The 20,850-nt window shown below is 42.0% G+C and overlaps 1 protein-coding gene and 1 pseudogene across 7 annotated transcripts in view; both read right to left on the bottom strand.

Annotated features, from left to right (window-relative positions):
- The window catches only part of GSPT1 (G1 to S phase transition 1), a 49,636-nt gene that overhangs the window by 18,648 nt on the left and 10,138 nt on the right, over positions 1 to 20,850 (bottom strand). Inside the window, exons 2-9 of one of the 6 annotated variants that reach the window (XM_030797746.1) lie at positions 12,810 to 12,851; positions 12,658 to 12,711; positions 11,074 to 11,301; positions 9,466 to 9,499; positions 5,316 to 5,393; positions 1,828 to 2,008; positions 1,044 to 1,198; positions 738 to 878 (exon numbers count right to left, since the gene is read on the bottom strand). In XM_030797746.1, the coding sequence (XP_030653606.1) occupies positions 738 to 878; positions 1,044 to 1,198; positions 1,828 to 2,008; positions 5,316 to 5,393; positions 9,466 to 9,499; positions 11,074 to 11,301; positions 12,658 to 12,711; positions 12,810 to 12,851 (913 nt within the window). The remainder of the gene's footprint in view (positions 1 to 737; positions 879 to 1,043; positions 1,199 to 1,827; positions 2,009 to 5,315; positions 5,394 to 9,465; positions 9,500 to 11,073; positions 11,302 to 12,657; positions 12,712 to 12,809; positions 12,852 to 20,850) is intronic. The other 5 variants (XM_030797747.1, XM_003269296.4, XM_012497326.2 and 2 more) reach the window with 5 other exon arrangements.
- Positions 18,431 to 18,947, bottom strand: LOC115831146 (annotated as a pseudogene). The gene has a single exon (XR_004026673.1). The product of XR_004026673.1 is annotated as a cytochrome c oxidase subunit 6C-like (transcript).

Raw genomic sequence — 20,850 nt, 5'->3', positions numbered from 1 at the left:
TACTAAAAATACAAAAATCAGCCAGGTGCAGTCGCATGAGCCTACAGTCCCTACAACTTGGGAGGCTGAGGTGGGAGAATCTCTTGAGCTGGGAGGCAGAGGTTGCAGTGAGCCGAGATCATGCCACTGCACTCCAGCCTGGTTAAAAGAGTGAAAGCCTGTTTCAAAAAAACAAACAAAAAAGAAACGTGGAGTCCAAGAATAAACTCGTATTTATGGTCATTTGATTTTCAACGAGGGAGCCAATTCAATTCAATGAAAAAATAGTCTTTTCAACAAATTGTATGTAAACAATTAATATACAAAAACAAAACGAACCTAGACACAGACCTTACATCTTACACAAAAGTTAACTCAAAATAAAATACATACCTAAATGTAAAAAACTTCAAAAATAAAACCTTTTGTGCTTCAAAGTATACCATCCAGAAGTGAAAAAAGGCAATCCATAAAGTGGGAGGAAATACTTGCAATAATCATATTGTAGCTGATAAGGGACTGGTAGCCAGTATTAAAAAGAACTCTTAGGACTCAGTAACAAAATGACAACCCAGTTTAAAAATGGGCAAAGATCTTAGTATTTTTAAAGCCAAGGTTACAGTTAATATTTTCTTAAATTACTTATAAAGATATATGCTCAATAGCATGTTAACATGTTACTCAGCATATGTCTTTATAAGTAATTTAAGTAATAACATCCTTTTCCTTTTTTAAAAAAGGAAAAAACAGTTACTTACATGTACCAAGGACAGAAATCCGACTGCTCTTTGAGATTTGCTCCAGTAAGTCCTGAGCAGGGCATAAAGTGAATGTCCTTTTTGGGATTGAAGCCAACTTTTTTCAAAAATGGCACTAGTTTCTCTTTACATTCTTCATATCTACAATTATAATGTAACCAAAATAACTCAATTATAACGTAAACCAAGAACTCTAGTTTCCTAAGTAAACAGATTAAGGTTTAGAAAAACCCAAGAGAAAAAGGTGTACAGTAACAAAACCATCCTTAATCCCACTAACATAAAATACCAGACATCTACGCTCACCTCTCGTTGCTCCAATTTACTGTTGGATCATCCATCTTATTAATTAGCACAATTAGGTGTTTTACACCTGCTGTCTTTGCCAACATTGCATGTTCTCTTGTCTGTCCTCCTTTTTCAAATCCAGTTTCAAACTCTCCTTTCCTGGCTGAGATTACCTAATTCCAAGAAAGGAAATAGTTTACTCCTACGCCTTCAGGCATACCCTTATGGCAGTAAAACATCTTCCCTTTCAGTTATATCAGAGTTTTTTTTTTTGCAAGAAAACAGAAGCAAACGAGTTATGACGTACCTGCTTTTGAGTATCACAAATCAAACAATGTCTAGATGCTTCCAATCCCCCACATTCCCAAAATCTAGTATACCTGCATATTTTAAAATTCCAACATTTACTTTCTAGCTATTGTAATTACAAAGGAAAAGAAATTGTGATCTACTACCAGTACATTTTGAAAAGTGCAAAATGACTGAAGACCGTATGAAACAGATGGTTTCCTATTCATTTTTTACCCATGGTGCCTAATGGTGGGCTTGGCATTTAATGGAGACTAATTTCTGACATGGTAATAGATAACAGCAACAGGAGAGAAAAGGTGAAACGTATTTTCAGAAGTAAATCAAATTTTGAAGATTTCTTGAAGAGATTAGTATGATGAAAACTGTGACCGTGTACATCATTATATTTCACTGCAACCTGAATTTGAGCTTCTAGAAGATAAATTCAAATTTAAAGATATAAGCGGGGCTACTAACAAATATGCAGATGGACTGGAAATGTCTTTCTTACCAGCACAGCCAAATCAGCTTGAGAGGCACCACCAATCATATTCGGGACAAAACTCTTGTGGCCAGGGGCATCTAGAATTGTGAAATGCTTCTTTTCAGTTTCAAAATAGGCACGACCCACTTCTACTGTTTTACCCTTGTCTCGTTCTTCTTGATTTGTGTCTAAGGCCCAAGACAAGTACCTGAAATAATTTTTAAAAAAGAATAATATTCCTAAGAGCATCAGAGTTTTTAGGATATTCTTCACCATTAAAGATATAATTGATGACACACAACACCTAAATCGTGAACAAGGTTGGTGAAATGAAAACTGAGCCGGGTGTGGTGGCTCACACCTGTAATCCGAGCACTTTGGGAGGCCAAGGCGGCGTATCACAAGGTCAGAGGTTCGAGACCAGCCTGACCAACATGGTGAAGCCCTGTCTCTACTAAAAATACAAAAATTAGCTGTGTGTGGAGGCGCCCACCTGTAATCCCACCTACTTAGGAAGCTGAGGCAGGAGAATCACTTGAACCCAGGAGGCGGAGGTTGCAGCGAGCCAAGATCATGCCACTGCACTCCAGCCTGGGCGACAGAGTGAGGCTCTGTCTCAAAAGAAAAAAAAAAGAAAACAAAGAAATTGAAAGAATAGGGCTGGGCGCAGTGGCTCATGCCTGTAATCCCAGCACTTTGGGAGGCCAAGGCTGGCAAATCACCTGAGGTCAGGAGTTCGAGACTAGCCTGGCTAATACGATGAAACCTCATCTCCACTAAAAACACAAAAACTAGGCATAGTGGTGCACACCTGTAGTCACAGCTACTTCAAAAGCTGAGGCAGGAGAATCGCTTGAAGCTGGGAGGTAAGAGGTTGCAGTGAGCCAAGATCGTGCCACTGCACTCCAGGCTGGGCAACAGAGGGAGACTCTGTCTCTCAAAAAAAAAAAAAAAAAAAAAAAAAAGGGCTGGGTGCAGTGGCTCATACCTGTAATCCCAGTACTTTGGGAGGCCAAGGCAGGCGGATCACCTGAGGTCAAGAGATTGAGACCATCCTGGCCAACATGGTGAGACCCCGTCTCTACTAAAAATACAAAAATTAGCTGGGCATGGTGATGCAAGCCTGTAGTCCCAGCTACTCAGGAGGCCGAAGCAGGAGAATCGCTTGAACCCAGGAGGCAGAGGTTGCAGTGAGCTGAGATCGCGCCACTGCACTCCAGCCTGGTGACACAGTGAGACTCCGTCTCAAAAAAAAATTAAAGAATGTATTATTTTGATTCAAACCCTTAGAGCTTTTATATAAACAGTCAATCATACAGTCTAGAACTTTATGACAAGTTGACAACATACACAGAAAGACTAGCTACAAATGCCAATATCACTGTGTGTTAAGTGATAATGAGCTCCCTCATTACTTCATTTTTATACTCACATGGCACAAAATACAACACAAATAATGGCTGTCTTAAGAGTCAAAGGGTAATAATAAAACTTTTTTGGATGGGCGCAGTGGCTTACGCCTATAAATCTCAGCATTCTAGGAGGCTGAGGCAGGCAGATCACGAGGTCAGGAGATTGAGACCATCCTAGCTAACACGGTGAAACTCTGTCTCTACTAAAAATACAAAAAATTAGCCAGGCGTGGTGGTGGGCGCCTGTAGTCCCAGCTACTTGGAAGGCTGAAGCAGGAGAATGGCGTGAACCCGGGAGGTGGAGCTTGCAGTGGGCGGAGATGGAGCCACTACACTCCAGCCTGGGCGACAGAGCCCAGGCCGTGCCTGGCCCCCTCCCCCGCCTTTTTTTTTTTGAGACGGAGTCTCGCTCTGGCCCAGGCTGGAGTGCAGTGGCACCATCTCGGCTCACTGCAACCTCTGCTTCCCAGGTTCCAGCTATTCTCCCTCAGCCTCTCCGGTAGCCGGGATTACAGGTGCCCACCACCACACCTGGCTAATTTTTGTATATATATATTTTGAGACGGGGTTTAGCTCTTGTTGCCCAGGCTGGAGTGTAGCAGCACGATCTTGGCTCACCGCAACCCCCGCCTCCCGGGTTCAAGTGATTCTCCTGCCTCAGCCTCCCCAGTAGCTGGGATTAGAGCATGCGCCACCATGCCCAGCTAATTTTGTATTTTTAGTAGAGACAGGGTTTCTCTATGTTGGTCAGGCTGGTCTTGAACTCCTGACCTCAGGTGATCCGCCTGCCTCGGCCTCCCAAAGCGCTGGGATTACAGGCGTGAGCCACTGCGCCCGGCCACTTCTGTAGTTTTAGTAGAGACAGGGTTTCACCATGTTGGCCAGGGTGGTCTCGTGACCTCAGGTGATCTGACTGCCTCGCCTCCCAAAGTGCTGAGATTACAGGCATGAGTCACCACGCCTGGCCCAATAAAAGTTATTTTCCTTTTTTTTTTTTTTTTTTTTTTTTTTTTGACATGGAGCCTCACTCTGTTGCCCAGGCTGGAGTGCAGTGGTGCAATCTCGGCTCACTGCAAGCTCCACCTCCTGGGTTCACGCCATTCTCCTGCCTCAGCCTCCCAAGTAGCTGGAACTACAGGCACCTGCCACCTTGGCCGGCTAATTTTTTGTATTTTTAGTAGAGACGGGGTTTCACCGTGTTAGCCAGGATGGTCTTGATCTCCTGACCTCGTGACCCACCCATCTTGGCCTCCCAAAGTGCTGGGATTACAGGCGTAAGCCACTGCGCCAGGACTAAAACTTTTTAATAAAATAAAAAATAACTGTCCTCAGATATTTTTGAAAAGTGAAAGCCACTAACGCACCATGTGGGAGCAATGGTTACTTGCTAAAAATTGCTTCAATATTACACTGCCAAGCAAAAATGTATATAAATTCAAACCATCCATAATAGTAGGCATTAATTTAGCTTACCTCATCATCTGTACTTCACAGCATGTCCTCAATTTTTTATAACAACACTGACTAGCATTTTTCCCGCTTATTTTAGAGGAATATAATTTTATTTTTTAAAAAATGACCATCAATATCCCATTGAGGTAAGGCTTGCTAACTTGTTAAAAATAAAAGTAGCAAGGTTAGAAAACAGAAAAAAGTTGACTGTCTCACCATTCAAAGGCAACCACTGTCAATAATTCCATTCCATTTTATTTCCAGCATTTATTTACATAACGGTCATATCTTAAGTACAGGGATGTTTCTTACTTCCCCCAAGTGCCACCGCAATGCAAGTTCTATTCATGGTTACTATAAATTATGTAAATGTAAGTTTTCAGGGGTTGCAAAATCACCCAATTAAATGGATGGTTTATAATATTTTCAACAAGTCTATCACCAGATATATGGATTGTTTCCAAATTTCTCTGTGTAAGTTATTAAGTCATTAGGAACTCATCTACTGTGTATTATGAGGAGAGGGGAAATTTCCTTTGTTGTGATACGATTTTAGACTTCAACAATTTATATTTTAACAGGCTCCAAAAGCACTAAGTGGGCATCGTTTCCTTAAAAGTAATTTATAAGTGTCATAAAAGTTTACTATACCAAGTTTCTCTGTTTTTCTCTTTAGCTTCTCTTTCATACTTTTCAAGTGTCCTTTTGTCAACCATTCCAGTCAAATACCTGAAAACAGTTAAAGAAAAAAAAAAGTAAACAATTACTCACAAATAACTCAGTAGAATTAGGAAAACGTGAAAACTGTCGAGGGGAATTTCAACTCCAGAAAATAGTTATTTTGTATGTGTGTGTCCGTCTCAAAAAATATATATAAAATATATAAATAAAAAAATATATATTACATATATATTTTTGTATAAAAAATATATATTACATATATATTTTTTATAAAATAAAATATATATAATATATATGTAATATATAAAATATATTACATATATATTTTTGTATAAAAAATATATATTACATATATATTTTTGTATAAAAAATATATATTACATATATATTTTTGTATAAAAAATATATATTACATATATATTTTTGTATAAAAAATATATATTACATATATATTTTTGTATATAAAAATATATTACATATATATTTATAAAAATATATTACATATATATTTTTGTATAAAAAATATATATTACATATATTTTTGTATAAAAAATATATATTACATATATTTTTTATATAAAAATATATTACATATATGTGTGTATATGTGTGTGTGTGTGTGTATATATATGTGTATTTTTTTTGAGACAGAGTTTCGCTCTTGTCATCCACCTGGAGTGCAATGGCACAATCTCGGCTCACTGCAACCTCTGCCTCCCGGGTTCAAGTGATTCTCCTGCCTCAGCCTCCCGAGTAGCTGGGATTACAGGCACCCACCACCAAGCCCGGCTAATTTTTGTATTTGTAGTAAAGACGGGGTTTCATTATGTTGGCCAGGCTGGTCTCGAACTCCTGACCTCAGGTGATCCACCTGCCTCAGCCTCCCAAAGTGCTGGGATTACAGGCATGAGCCACTGTGCCTGGTCATTTTTTTTTTTTTTTTTTGAGACACGGTCTCGCTCTGTCGCCTAGGGTGGAGTGCCGTGGCATGATCTCAGCTCACTGCAACCTCCTCCTCCTGGGTTCAAGAGATTCTCCTGTCTCAGCCTCCCAAGTATCTGGGATTACAGGCGTGTGCCACCATGCCTGGCTAAGTTTTTGTATTTTTAGTAGAGACTGGGTTTCACCACGTTGGTCAGGCTGGTCTCGAACTCCTGACCTCAAGTGATCTGCCCGCCTCGGCCTCCCAAAGTGCTGGGAATACAAGCGTGAGAGCCCACACCTGGCCAAAAATAGTTAAAGTAAAGCAACCATTGGTGGATGCTAAAATTATGGAAAGTGTAAGTGGAAAAAGGATATTTACAGTCTGAAATTATCAGACAAAGTGGCCTGGTGTGGTGGCTCATGCCCATAATCCCAGCACTTTGGGATGCCAAGGTGGGAGGATCCCTTGAGGCCAGGAGTTTGAGACCAGCCAGTGCAACACAGTGAGACCATCTCCACATAAATATTAAAAAATTGGCCAGGTGTGGTGATGCATGCCTGTATTCCTAGCTACTCAGGAGGCTGAGGTGAGAAGATCACCTGAGCCCAGGAGTTTGAGGTTACAGTAAGCTATGATTCCACCACTGCACTCTAGCCTGTGTTTAAGAGCAAGACCCTGTCTCTAAAAAAACAAAAAATCAGACCAGGTGTGGTGGCTCATGCCTGTAATCTCAGCACTTTGGGAAGCTGAGTTGGGAGGACTGCCTGGATCCAAGAGGTTGAGGCTGCAGTGAGCCATGATTACACAACTGCCCTCCAGCCTAGACAAGAGAGATCCTTTCTCCAAAAAAAAAAATGGCCGGGCATGGGCTCAGACCTATAATCCCAGCACTTTGCGAAGCCGAAGGAGGCGGATCACAAGGTCAGGAGTTCAAGACCAGCCTGACCAACATGGTGAATCTCATCTCTACTAAAAATACAAAAAAATTAGCCAAACATAGTGGTGCATGCCTGTAATCCCAGGTACTTGGGAGGCTGAGGCAGGAGAATCGCTTGAACCTGAGAGGCGGAGGTTGCAGTGAGCCGAGATCACGCCACTGCACTCCAGCCTGGGTGACAGAGAAAGATTCCGTCTTAAAAAAAAAAAAAAAATAGAAAAGGGAAAACAATAACCTTATAGTGGACAATCTTGACAGATGACACCTTAACCAAGTAATCATGACTAATTTCACCAGTAATAAGGAAGTTTTGATGAATGACCATGGTTATAAGATGTTAACATCAGGGCAGGATGAATGAAGGGAAATTCCTGTACTATTTTTGCAACCATTCCGTAAATCTAAAATTATTTCAAAATACAGTAGATTTTTTGGGGTTTTTTTTTTTAAGTAAATATAAGGTGGGCATGGTGGTAGCAAGCATGTAGTCCCAGCTACTTAGGAGGCTGAGGTAAGAGCACATGAATTTGAAGCTATAGTGTGCTATTATCCCCCCTATAAATAGCCACTACCCTCCAGCCTAGGCAACACAGTGAGACCTGGTCTCTTAAAATAAATATAGTTTTATTTTTATTTTTTATAGAAATGAGGGTCTCACTATATTGCCCTGGCTGTTCTTGAAGCCTGGGCTCAAATGATCCTTCCGCCTTGGCCTCCCAAAATGCTAGGATCACAGGTATGAGCCACCATGCCCAGCCAAGTAAATTTAAAAATAAAATAACAAGTAAATGTAAATGTAGATACTATAGAAAAGAAAAAAAAATTGCAACAATGTAGTCTAGGCAAGTAAGTCTTATGACTTGTCAAAATGAGATAATAATTTTAAAATAGTTCATTAGTAATGCATACTTCCCTCGACTCAATCCAATTCAAAGCCCTCCTTTCCCTATAGCTTTCATCTGTGTTCTCCACGTAGACATCTATAGTGCAGTGCATCTAAGCATTTGCATGTAGAAACCCATTGTGATGCCACCAAAACTTACAGCCCATCAGCAAAAAATATACACTGTCCTGAAACACAACATCATATCGCTGTGATACTTCAACCACAGAGACCTGGTGAAGCACCCCTCTTTAACAGCCTTAGGGTCTCTGTTGTGGAAATGTTCAGAAGTAACTGGCAAGATTACCAATGATGATTAGCCAGGTGTGGTTAATCACACCTGCATCCCAGCACTTTGGGAGGCAGAGGTGGGCAGACCACTTGACCCCAAAAGGTCAAGACCAGCCTGGGCAATATGACAAAACACCACCTCTACAAAAAACACAAAAATTAGCCAGGCCTGGTCGCATGCACCTGTAATCCCACCTCCTTGGGAGGCTGAGGTGGAAGGATTGCTTGAGCCCAGGAGGTCGAGGCTGCACTGAGCCAAAATCATGCTGCTGCACTCCAGCCTTGGTGACAGAATGAGACCCTATCTACAAAAAAAAAAAAAAAAAATTTAACTAGGCAAGATGATGGCAAGCCCTCTAGGTCCTGTGATGACACAGTTTGAAGAAATGGTCTAATTTAGAGAAACAATTAAAAATTTAGGACTTTTTAGTTATCAAGATTTGTCAATACTAAAATGCATTACTAAAGGCCAGCCATGGTCATTTCATACCTAAGAAATTCCTATAATACAATCAAAAAATTATCTTCGCATTTTAGCTAGTCTATCTGTCTTTTATTAAATCCACATACATTGAAGGAGCTGATGAATGAGGAAAAAACAGTTCCCCCATTCACCAGATTCAAGAGCTGGTCTTCATTATTCCCATGTATGTCATATGCACAGGAGACTAAGATTTCCCATAATCTAGAGTTCTATGTTCATTTTTTATTTTTAAAAAATGTAAAAAGCTTTCAGAAACACATTTAACACTAGTAATAATCACATTACAAAAACTACTACTTTTAAAAAAATTCAAGTAGGCACAGAGTCTCACTGTGTTGCCCAGGCCGCTTTCAAACTCCAGACCTCAAGTCAAGTGATCCTCCCACCTCAGCCTCTCAAAATGCTGGGATTATAGGGTGTTCCACCACACCAGGCCAAAAATCACTTCTTAACATCAGTATTACGTCCCAGTAATTTCATTTTTAATTTTTCTTTGGGGGACCCGTTTTATCTCCTTTGTGTGACTGTATGAAGGTGTACAATGCCTAAAATTCATGACATCAATTTAACTCTGTTATTTAACAAAAGATACAGACTTACATTATTTGTCCTCCAATGGTTGACTTGCCAGCATCTGAAAGTAACATCAACATGCAAACCATAGGTTAAAACCAAAAACCAATGGCTACATATACAAACAACAGCGCCCTTTAACATACATAATTAAATCTTCCATAAGAATTTGAGGCATAAATCCTAGTTCATTACCCTTTTACTTTTGAAAATGAGGCTCAAGGCTGGGCTCGGTGGCTCACGCCTGTAATTCCAGCACTTTGGGAGGCCGGTGAGGGCAGATCACCTGAGGTCAGGAGTTCGAGACCAGCCTGGCCAACATGGTGAAACCCTGTTTCTACTAAAAATACAAAAATTAGCTAGGTGTGGTGGCGGCCGCCTGTAATCCCAGCTACTTGGGAAGCTGAGGCAGGAGAATTACGTGAACTTGGGAAGCAGAGGTTGCAGTGAGCCAAGATCACGCCATTGCACTCCAGCCTGGGCGACAAGAGTGAAACTCCGTCTAAAAAAAAAAAAAAAAAAAAAAAACACTTAAAAACACTTTACTGATAAAGAATTTTTTAACAGATTACTCCGAAAGGACAACGGCAACAGACTATAAATTCCCCAAGAGGAGTTTCAGAGAGCAAAAGCAGCTGAAGAACTGTGAACTACATTTAGGTGCTTTTCCTTTCACTTATAGCAAATAAGGTATGTACTCCTTTACACCTTTTTTTTCCCCCGAGACAGAATCTTGCTCTGTTGCCCAGAGCTGGAGTGCAGTGGCGTGATCTCAGGTCACTACAACCTCCACCTCCAGGGTTCAAGCAATTCTCCTGCCTCAGCCTCCGGAGTAGCTGGAATTGCAGGCTCATGCCACCACACCTGGCTAATTTTTGTATTTTTAGTAGAGACAGGGTTTCACTATGTTGGCCAGGCTGGTCTTGAACTCCTGACCTCGCGATCTGCCCATCTTGGCCTCCCAAAGTGCTGGGATTATAGGCGCCAGCCACAGTGCCCTTTACATTTTCAAAAGAGTTCTTGCTACTAAAAGAAGGGGTACAGTGTTTCATATTCGGGGGGAAGGCAGAGATAGCAGAAATGAAAGACACATAATTCTGTATTTTTTTCCTCACAATTCTGGGGATAGGTCAGATAATTAGAGAATATCTGAGTAAATTAAATAAATTTGTTCTTTCGTTTTTTGCTAAACCAGCAACCTGGCAAGCATCCAGAAGTTACTCCAAATTACTGATTTCTGCTTCACACAAAATCAAGTTTTATCTGGTAAGGTAAATCCCATTAAAATTAATAAGTTAACTGAGGTTCACATAAAAAAGGGCACATTTTCTAAGACACTGATATATAATACTATGCTCAACTACCATCAATGGTCAATAGACTAATTATATGTTACATACAATATACTGAGGTTTTTCTTCCAGCATCTATGCCATTACAGAATTATTCATTTGCCTAAACTTCAAGAAAAAAGTACTTGCAATTTTTTGCCAGCTAAAAAAAAATCTAGCAAGTTAAAAATCAAGACATTTTCAGTTAATTTGCTTCAGTTTCACTAAACATCTCCAAGCAGCTAAAAAGGATGTTCCATGTTTCATGTATCCAGTAACTTTAACTGCTATGAGAGCAGCTTACCTACGTGCCCAATGAATACTACATTTACATGCTCTTTCTTAGGAGCACCTGGCGGTGCAACCACAGACTTAGGTTTTGGGATTTCCTCTTCCTCCTCCATCATTTCATGGGCACTTTCCTCTGGCGGCCTTCCATCTCCCAAGGAACCACCCCCTGGCTCTGCTTCACTTATTTCTTCTTTGTGCTCCCATGATTCTTCTGGAGACATTTCTGTCTCTCCATTTTCTACTGAAGGAAGACATTTTAAGTTAGTATTCTGAAAAAGACTTACAATCTATACTTTAAAATACACTAGCTTTCAAACAACAAATGGAAGTTTGCATATATAGTTCCATTTCCTAATGCCTAGTGACACATAAGCAGGAAAACCTCTTTCATAACAGAAATGGGTGACAGCTTTCAAGGCAGACTCAACTCTGGTATCAGATCAGAGGGCACTGACTCATAGGCTGAGACTGCTATTTTAGCAAGGCTTCATTTTCATAAGGGCAAACAAAATTTAAACAAGAGTTCTAACATTCCCAACAGCCTAGTTATTCCAGTGTTGAGACACCCTGATAGTAAGAAAACAAAGAAAGTTTAAAATCGTGACACACGAAAACTATGAAAGGATTTAGGAAATATATTCCTTTTCCTCTTAAAGTAATAAAACTTTGGCATCAACTTTAATCACTCTGGGAACATGAAACCCTTAAGAATAAAGTTATAAAAAGGAAGAACATTTTTCACCAAGAAAACAGAACGTGTGGCTGGGCACGGTGGCTCACGCCTGTAATCCCAGCACTTTGGGAGGCCGAGGTGGGCTGATCACGAAGTCAGGAGTTCGAGACCATCCTGACCAACATAGTGAAACTCCGTCTCTACTAAAAATACAAAAATTTGCCAGGTGTGGTGGTGTGCACCTGTAATCCCAGCTACTCAAGAAGCTGAGGCAGGAGAATCACTTGAACCCGGGAGGCGGAGGTTGCAGTGAGCCAAGATTGCACCACTATGCTCCAGCCTGGGCGACAGAGCGAGACTCCGTCTCAAAAAAAGAAAACAGGGGCCGGGCGCGGTGGCTCACGCTTGTAATCCCAGCACTCTGGGAGGCCGAGGCGGGCGGATCACAAGGTCAGGAGATCGAGACCACGGTGAAACCCCGTCTCTACTAAAAAATACAAAAAATTAGCCGGGCGTGGTGGCGGGCGCCTGTAGTCCCAGCTACTCAGAGAGGCTGAGGCAGGAGAATGGTGTGAACCCGGGAGGTGGAGCTTGCAGTGAGCCGAGATCGCGCCACTGCACTCCAGCCTGGGCGAAAGAGCAAGACTCCGTCTCAAAAAAAAAAAAAAAAGAAAAAGAAAACAGAACATGTACAAGTATTTAAATTGACTTGACCATTCCTCCACTCAATTTTATTTGCAATTATTAAGTTTATCAAGGCAGTGTTAGTGCCTGGTTTGTTCTACTTTCTAAATACTAAGCAAAGACTCAATGTGTCTTAAATGTAGGCATTACAATAATCCTAACACTTACATAATGCACCTTAAATCTTGAGAGTGAAAGAGTTTCGTATTACTGTATTAATATGGTCAGAAATTTTCTTACCAATAGGTTCTGAAAGTTCCATGCTAACAGCTGAATTTGAACCTAGACAAGAGACTGAAATATAATATATATTTACAAAACAGTACCTAGCTTTACACACCATAGACAACCCAATGTTTTCTCAAGTAGACTTTCAAAGAGTACATCATTACCTTCACACAATGACTGTTCCTCTTGAGGGGATTCCACAGGTGCTGTTTAACAGAAATAAGTTCTATTAAAAATTGATACTTATACATCCATTTCACTTATCTTTTAATATGCAGTAAAAACAGAAGCTCAATAACACGACACAAGCCTCAATCAATAACCCCAGATCAATGGCAGCTAACTCAGGCCTTCAAATTAGAAGTCTCTGCTTAACCTACTTTTCAAAATTCTACTAATTACAGCCAATTTTGAAACATTTTCAGTAGTTTCAATGTATTCATAAAAACATGCTTATTCTTTTGATTTGCTTTATAAACCTTTTCTTCACAGATACTGTCAAAGTAATTTGCAGCTCAGCACAGATCAAATTAGAGATGTGCTCAACAAATACACATCTACTTCCTGTGATTCTCTCTTGGTAATCTAGCCCAAGAAAGCTGTGATTAGCCCCCCAACCTTTTTTTTTTTTTTTCCGAGACTGAGTTTCACTCTTGTTGGCCAGGCTGGAGTGCAATGGCACGATCTCGGCTTACCACAACGTCCATCTCCCCGGTTCAAGCGATTCTCCTGTCTCAGCCTCCTGGGTAGCTGGGATTACAGACACATGCCACCATGCCTGGCTAATTTTGTATTTTTAGTAGAAACGGGGTTTCGTCATGTTGGTCAGGCTGGTCTCGAACTACTGACCTCAGGTGTTCTGCCCACCTCAGCCTCCCAAAGTGCTGGGATTACAGGCTTGAGCCACCGTGTCCAGCCTGTGATTAGCCCTTTTTAATATTCCATACTCATGTTATCAAAATCCCTGAATAAATTAGATACCTATAAGATAAATGACATTTGTATAAAGTCCTGAAATATATATAAGCGGTTAAAAACATCCGCAGAAAAGGTGATTCCAATGATGCCAGTTTTTTCCTACACTAGAACTCTAAGACCAAGCAACAATCCAGTTTCCAGTTGCCACACGGCACATTTACTTATGACATTACTGGAAGAGATGTAGGAGAAATACATACTAATAACCAAATATCTAAGTCTGCTTTTTTTGGATTTTAGTTTGTCAGATACAGACAAACCTAAATTATACTCCAATATGAACGTGCCCCTCCTTTAAAGAATCTCCGCGATAGAAAAAGATAACAAAGAATTAAATCATATAAATCATGCACAGCAAGTATGAAAAAATAATGAATTTGTAACCTGTAAAATCATTGCCCGGAAAGGATCAATACCTGTAAGAGTCAAGACAAAGTTTTGGGCCCAACCTTCAATAGCATCAAATGTTGAGTAAAATAATTTCCTGTCCCTGATAGGTAAAGGACAACCAAATTGTTTTTCTTTTTTTTTTTAAATGACAGGCTCAGATTGTCACTTAGGAAGATCTTTTTCTAGCAGCTTAAACTACATGAACTAGAGTGGGCAAGACCCCACAGGCAGGAAGACCCACATCACCCCTGCAAGAAAGCATGCCATGGGGACAACCAAGCAATACAACTGGGAGGGGATGGGGGCTACACCTGACAGGAGTTGGGAGAAAGGGTCTAAGATGACCCCAAGCTGTGGGATGAGTAGGACATTAACAGAGGGGAAATGCATTTGAACCTGGTTTGGAAGGAGACAGAAACTGTACTTCAGACACAATACAGATTAACTTTTTTTTGCTTTTCCATTTTGAAGAAAAGTTTAAGGATAAGGTAAGGAAAAATTGCTCAATTTTCAGGAAAGCCAGGCAGTACTGAGAGAATCAAGTTCATAGGCCACCCTAAGAAGGAGGTGAGAGCTTGGAACTGAGCTGACTCCTAGGTTTAACTCCTGGCTTATCACAAGCTGTGAATGCACTTATTCCACTGAAATTGTGGGAATGATATACCATCTACCTGGGAGGATTGTTGAGGAGTTTATGGGAGGAAATGGGAGAATAATTTGTTTAGTGTCAGTTAACTCCTGGCATATTCAACAAATGTCAGTCTCCATCTGCTAGGTAACTACTCCAACTCAATCTTATCAATATGTATTGAGTATCAGCCAGGCACGGTGGCTCACACCTGTAATCCCAACACTTTGGGAGGCCGAGGCGGGGGATCATTTGAGTTCGGGAGTTCAAGACCAGCCCGGCCAACATGGCAAAACCCTGTCTCTACTAAAAATACAAAAAAATTAGCTGGGTGTGGTGCACACCTGTAATCCCAGCTACTCGGGAGGCCAAGGCAGGAGAATCGCTTGAACCCGGGAGATGGAGGTTGCTGTGAGCCAAGATCACATCACTGCACTCCAGCTTGGGCAACAAGAGTGAAACTCTGTCTCAAAAAAAAAAAATTAATAAAAATGAATACACATGTATATATGTATTGAGTATCTATTATGGGCCAGACAAGGATAAAAGTACTCACAAATCCATACTGTGTAGGGGGTGGAGGTGGAGGTGGTAGCAATTTGCTCTAATTTTTATTGAGCCCTACGTGCCGACTACTAGCTCATCCCCACCAAAAGCCCTAGGAAACAGATCCTGTAATCCCTACCAGCTAACATACAGGCCCATCAGAATCAACTGCAGGCATTTCCAAGTTATGCCAGTGCCATCTTCCCCTTCCTCAGATAATCCCTGCTGAAAATCAGTGTACAAGTAAACTAAGCTCTGACGAACATACAGTTATGATGTACTGCGTATCTTAAGGCAGGAAAATGACGGGTGTGGTGGGCTTCCTCACCACTCTCAAGCGTATCACTAACTGTAACAGTTTTTCAAAACCAAACTACTTACACCTGACCACTTAGTTCCTGGCACCAACTATTAGATTTACAATACAGATGGCTCCTCAACTTACAATGGATTGTAAGTTGCAAATGGGTTGGGCATGGTGGCTCACACCTGTAGTCCTAAACCTCTGGGAGTCCAAGGTGGGAGGATGGCAAGAGTTTGAGACCAGCCTGGGCAACATGGCAAAACCCCATCTGTACAAAAAAAAAAAATTGTTGGGAGTGGCGGCATGCGCCTGCAGTCCCAGCTGCTGGGGGGCTGAGCCCGGGAGGTCAAGGTTGCAATGAGTCCTGACTATACCACTGCACTCCAGCCTGGGCAAGAGAGTGACACCTTGTCTCAAAAAATAAAAATAAAACCGATATATTTCTACCCTATCTTCATACATACACAGTAAACCTTTACTTGTTCATTCTACTCTGGTCTTATTCATAACTCACATAACATCCAGATTTTACTGGCTACTAATGAGCCTGGGCTTAGAATTTTCCTAGGTTGAACTGTTCATGGCTAGGAAATAGATGATTAGGGTGTAATTTCTCACATCCTGCATGGTTCACAGCTGCTAGTAAAGGAAGTTAGAACCCTCTCAAGGAATGAAATTACAGTTTCAAGTTCTCCAATGTTATCTCTATGTTTAGAAACACACCCTTATTAACTATTTAAAAATGGAACAATTTTTTGTAAGTGGGAAAGCTTTCAGAATTTACCACTGAGTGCAACTGCCATGCCCCAAATTACAAGGAAAAACTAAGTATGAGACCAGCCTGGGCAACATGGCAAAACCCTATCTCCACAAAAAAATATATATATATAAAAATTAGGCTGGACATGGTGGCTCATGCTTGTAGTCCCAGCTACTCAGGAAGCTGAGGCAGGAGAATCGCTTGAGCCCAGGTAGCAGAGGTCACAGTGAGCCAAGACTGTACCACTGCACTCTAGCCTGGATGAAAGAGTGAGACCCTATCTCAAAAAAAAAAAGAGGAAAAACTAGGCTGGGCACGGTGGCTCACGTCTGTAATCCCATGACTTTTGGAGGTGGAGGCAGGCGGATCACCTGAGGTCAGGAGTTTGAGACCAGTCTGACTAATATGAGGAAACCCCAACTCTACTAAAAATACAAAAATTTGCTGGGCATGGTGTATTGTGCCTGTAATCCCAGCTACCTGGGAGGCTGAGGCAGGAGAATCACTTGAACCCAGAACGCAGAGGTTGCAGTGAGCTGAGATCGCGCCACTGCACTCCAGCCTGCGCAACAAGAGCGAAACTCCGTCTTTAAAAAAAAAAAAAAAAAAAAAAAAAGGCCAGGAGCAGTGGCTCATGCCTGTAATCCCAGCAATTTGGGAGGCCGCGGCAGGTGGATCACGAGGTCAGGAGATCGAGACCATCCTGGCTAACACGGTGAAACCCCATCTCTACTAAAAATACAAAAAATTAGCTGGCCTTGGTGGCAGGTGCCTGTAATCCCTGCTATTCGGGAGGCTGAGGCAGGAGAATGGCGTTAACCCGGGAGGCGGAGCTGGCAGTGAGCTGAGATCACGCCACTGCACTCCAGCCTGGGTGACAGAGCAAGACTCCGTCTCAGAAAAAAAAAAGAGGCAAAACTAATAGTATAATTTATAGTAAAGGAAGATTAATGAATTGGCTGTGATACTTGGTACATTACCACAAATTTCAAAACATGAAGATTTTACCAGAAAACAGTAGAACACCAGTAGTACTGCCTGTGATACAGATACAGATGATAAACTGGATCTTTTTTTTTTTTTTTTAAGAGATGGAGTCTCGCTCTGTCGCCCAGGTTGGAGTGTACTATCGCAGTCTCGGCTCACTGCAACCTCCACCTCCTGGGTTCAAGCGATTCTCCTGCTTTAAGTCCCGAGTAGCTGGGACTACAGGCGCGTGCCACCACGCCCAGCTAATTTTTGTAGTTTTAGTAGAGACGGGGTTTCACCATGTTGGCCAGGATGGTCTCAAACTCCTGACCTCATGTGATCTGCCCGCCTCAGCCTCCCGAAGTCCCGGGATTACAGTCATGAGCCACCACACCTGGCCTTAAATTTTTTATAGAGATGGGGTTTCAATAGGTTCCCCAGACTGGTCTGCAACTCCTGAGCTCAAGCAATCCACCCACCTCAGCCTCCCAAAGTGCTGGGATTACAGGTGTGAGCCACCGTGCCCAGCTTCCAAAACATTTTAATCACCCCAAAAGGAAACCCGTATTCATTTAGCAGTTATTGCCCATACTCTCTCCTAGCTTCTGGCAGCCACCAGTCTGTTTTCTGTCTCTATGGATTTACCTCTTCTGAATATTTCATATCAATGGAATCATAGAATATGTGGTGTTTGTGTTGTTTCACCATAATCAAATTTTAACTATCAATCCAGTTATCAGGCCAGGCACGGTGGCCCATGACTGCAATCCTAGCACTTTGGGAGGCTGAGGCAGGCGGATCACATGAGGTCAGGAGTTTGAGACCAGCCTGGCCAACATGGTGAAACCCCGTCTCTACTAAAATACAAGAATTAGCCAGGGTGATGACAGGTGCCTATAATCCCAGCTACTCAGGAGGCCGAGCCAGGAGAATCTGGCAATCTTGAACCTGGGAGGTGGAGGTTGCAGTGAGCTGAGATTGCACCCCTGCACTCCAGCCTGGGCTTAACAGTGAGACTCTGTCTCAAAAAAAAAAACAAACAACAAAAAAATTAAAAATTAGCTGGGTGTGGTGGCACGTGTCTGTAGTGCCAGCTACTTGGGAGGCTGAGGTGGGAGGATCACTTGAACCCGGGAGGTGGAGGGACGCTTCAGTGAACCAAGATCGCACCACTGCACTTCAACCTGGACCATGGTGTGAGACCCTGTCTCCAAAAAAAAAAAAACTTAAATGTTTTAAAACTACATAGAATTGCTGGTTGTACAACACAGTGTGAGCGTACTAAATGCCACTGAATTGTTCACTTTAAAATGGTTTTATTTATTTATTTGTCAATTGTTTATCAAGAGGAACTATTAGCCCACATATTCATGTGTCATAGTTCAGGAACACGAGTCAGTGACAAACTTCTAGGTAATTCAACCTCAAGAAATTCTTTATATTCCAAGATTACTTTAAACTCTGAAAGATACCAGCCTTCTTCATCTGCTCAAAATCTCATAATTTCTGTAGAAATCTGCATATGCCTTCTTTCTTGGTTCACCCACACCAAACTTATACAAAGCTGCAACCCCCAGGTATACCATGAATGCTCCAAACATATGAAATCGCAGACGCTTGGCCAGAAGGCCATGCATCTGAGGTTTTGGCAACACTTCGGGAGCCATGGTAGTTACTGTCCTTGATACGTATGCCAACCTCAACGCCAACATCCTTCCTGACTTTTATTTTATTTTATATTATTATTTATTTTGAGTCTTGCTCTGTTGCCAGGCTGGAGTGCAGTGGTGCAATCTTGGCTCACTGCAACCTCCGCCTCCCGGGTTCAAGTGATTCCCCTGCCTCAGCCTCCCGAGTAGCTGGGACTACAGGCACGCGCCAGCACGCCTGGGTAAGTTTTTGTATTTTTAGTAGAGATGGGGTTTCACCATGTTGACCAGGATGGTCTTGATCTCCTGACCTTGTGATCCGCCCACCTCAGCTTCCTAAAGTGCTGGGATTACAAGTGTGAGCCACCAGGCCCAGCCAGTTTTATATTATGTGGATTTTGCTTCAATTTTTAAAAAGAGTGTACAATTTTTTTTAAAGCTATGATCATGGATCAAAGGACCTGAATATGGAGAATCCTACTTGGCCAGCATATCCACACAGCATACGTCAGTCAAGGCCACAGACATCATGGCAGGTAAAAAAAAAAAGCTACATTTTGATTCAAGTTACATGTTTTAAACACAAATGTTTGGCTAATTCTTAAAAAGTGCTTGATGCATGTATTTCATAAATCAGCAACTTAAATTCATACTGCTTTAGATACAGATACAAAACTAATCTTTAAGCTGGGTGTAGTGGCTCATGCCTGTAAAACCAACACTCTGAGAAGCAAGGCAGGAGGATCACTTGAGGCCAGGAGTTTGAGACCAGCCTGGGAAACACAAGGAGTCTTCGTCCTTACGAAAAATTTAAAAATTAGCCGGGTATAGTGGCACAGGCCTGTAGTCCCAGGCAGGAGAATCACTTGAACCTGGGAGGTGGAGGCTGCAGTGAGCGGTAATCACACCACTGCACTCCAGCCTGGGTGATAGAGCAAGACCCTGTATCGGCCGGGCGTGGTGGCTCACGCTTGTAATCCCAGCACTTTGGGAGGCCGAGGCAGGTGGATCACGAGGTCAGGAGATCGAGACCACGGTGAAACCCCGTCTCTACTAAAAATACAAAAAATTAGCCGGGCGTGGTGGCGGGCACCTGTAGTCCCAGCTACTCGGAGAGGCTGAGGCAAGAGAATGGCATCACCCCGGGAGGCGGAGCTTGCAGTGAGCTGAGATTGCGCCACTGCACTCCAGCCTGGGTGCCTGGGTGACAGAGCGAGACTCCGTCTCAAAAAAAAAAAAAAAAAAAAAGAAAAAGACCCTGTATCAAACAGTAACAACAAAACACAGCCATCCTAAGTGAAATTGTAGTTTTGTTAGCTAAATGGGTGTTCATTAAAGAAAAATACAACTTCAGAGCTGTCACAGAAGTGAGACACGTTGCATGAAAGTGAGAAATATGTGTGACAAAATTCGGTCCAAGTTTCTGTAGTGATGGAAATGTTTTATATCTGTGCTGTGATATGATAGTCACCAGCCACATGTGGTTATTAAGCACTGGAAACGTGGCTATTATGACTGAGAAACTGAATTTTAAATTTAATTTTAATAAATTTAAATAGCCACATGTGGTTCTCGATTATACTTTGGATAACAGTTCTAGCTCAAGGATTCTCTTTAATTGTAGCAGACACTTGCCTACCTAATCCACCATTTCTATCCCATTCCCTGTCCATCCCCCACCCTGAAGGGCTAATGATCACTCCCCTAGGCCACTGCGCCCGGCCTAGGACATGACACCTCTTTAAATTAGAGGCACACATGGGGACCGGGTGCAGTGGCTCACCCCTGTACCTGTAATCCCAGCACTTTTGGACGCCGAGGCAGGCAGATAACTTGAGGTCAGGAATTTGAGACCAGCCTGGCCAACGTGGTGAAACCCCGTCTCTACTAAAAAATTAAAAATTAGCCGGGTCTGCTGGCACACACCTGTAATCCCAGCTACCCAGGAGGCTATGGTGGGAGAATAGCTTGAATCGGGGAG

The sequence above is a fragment of the Nomascus leucogenys genome, chromosome 18 (genome assembly GCF_006542625.1).
Source record: "Nomascus leucogenys isolate Asia chromosome 18, Asia_NLE_v1, whole genome shotgun sequence".
In the NCBI taxonomy this organism is placed as follows: domain Eukaryota; kingdom Metazoa; phylum Chordata; class Mammalia; order Primates; family Hylobatidae; genus Nomascus; species Nomascus leucogenys.
The sequence above is the reverse complement of the archived record's forward strand: the minus strand, read 5'-3'. Positions and strand labels throughout refer to the sequence as shown.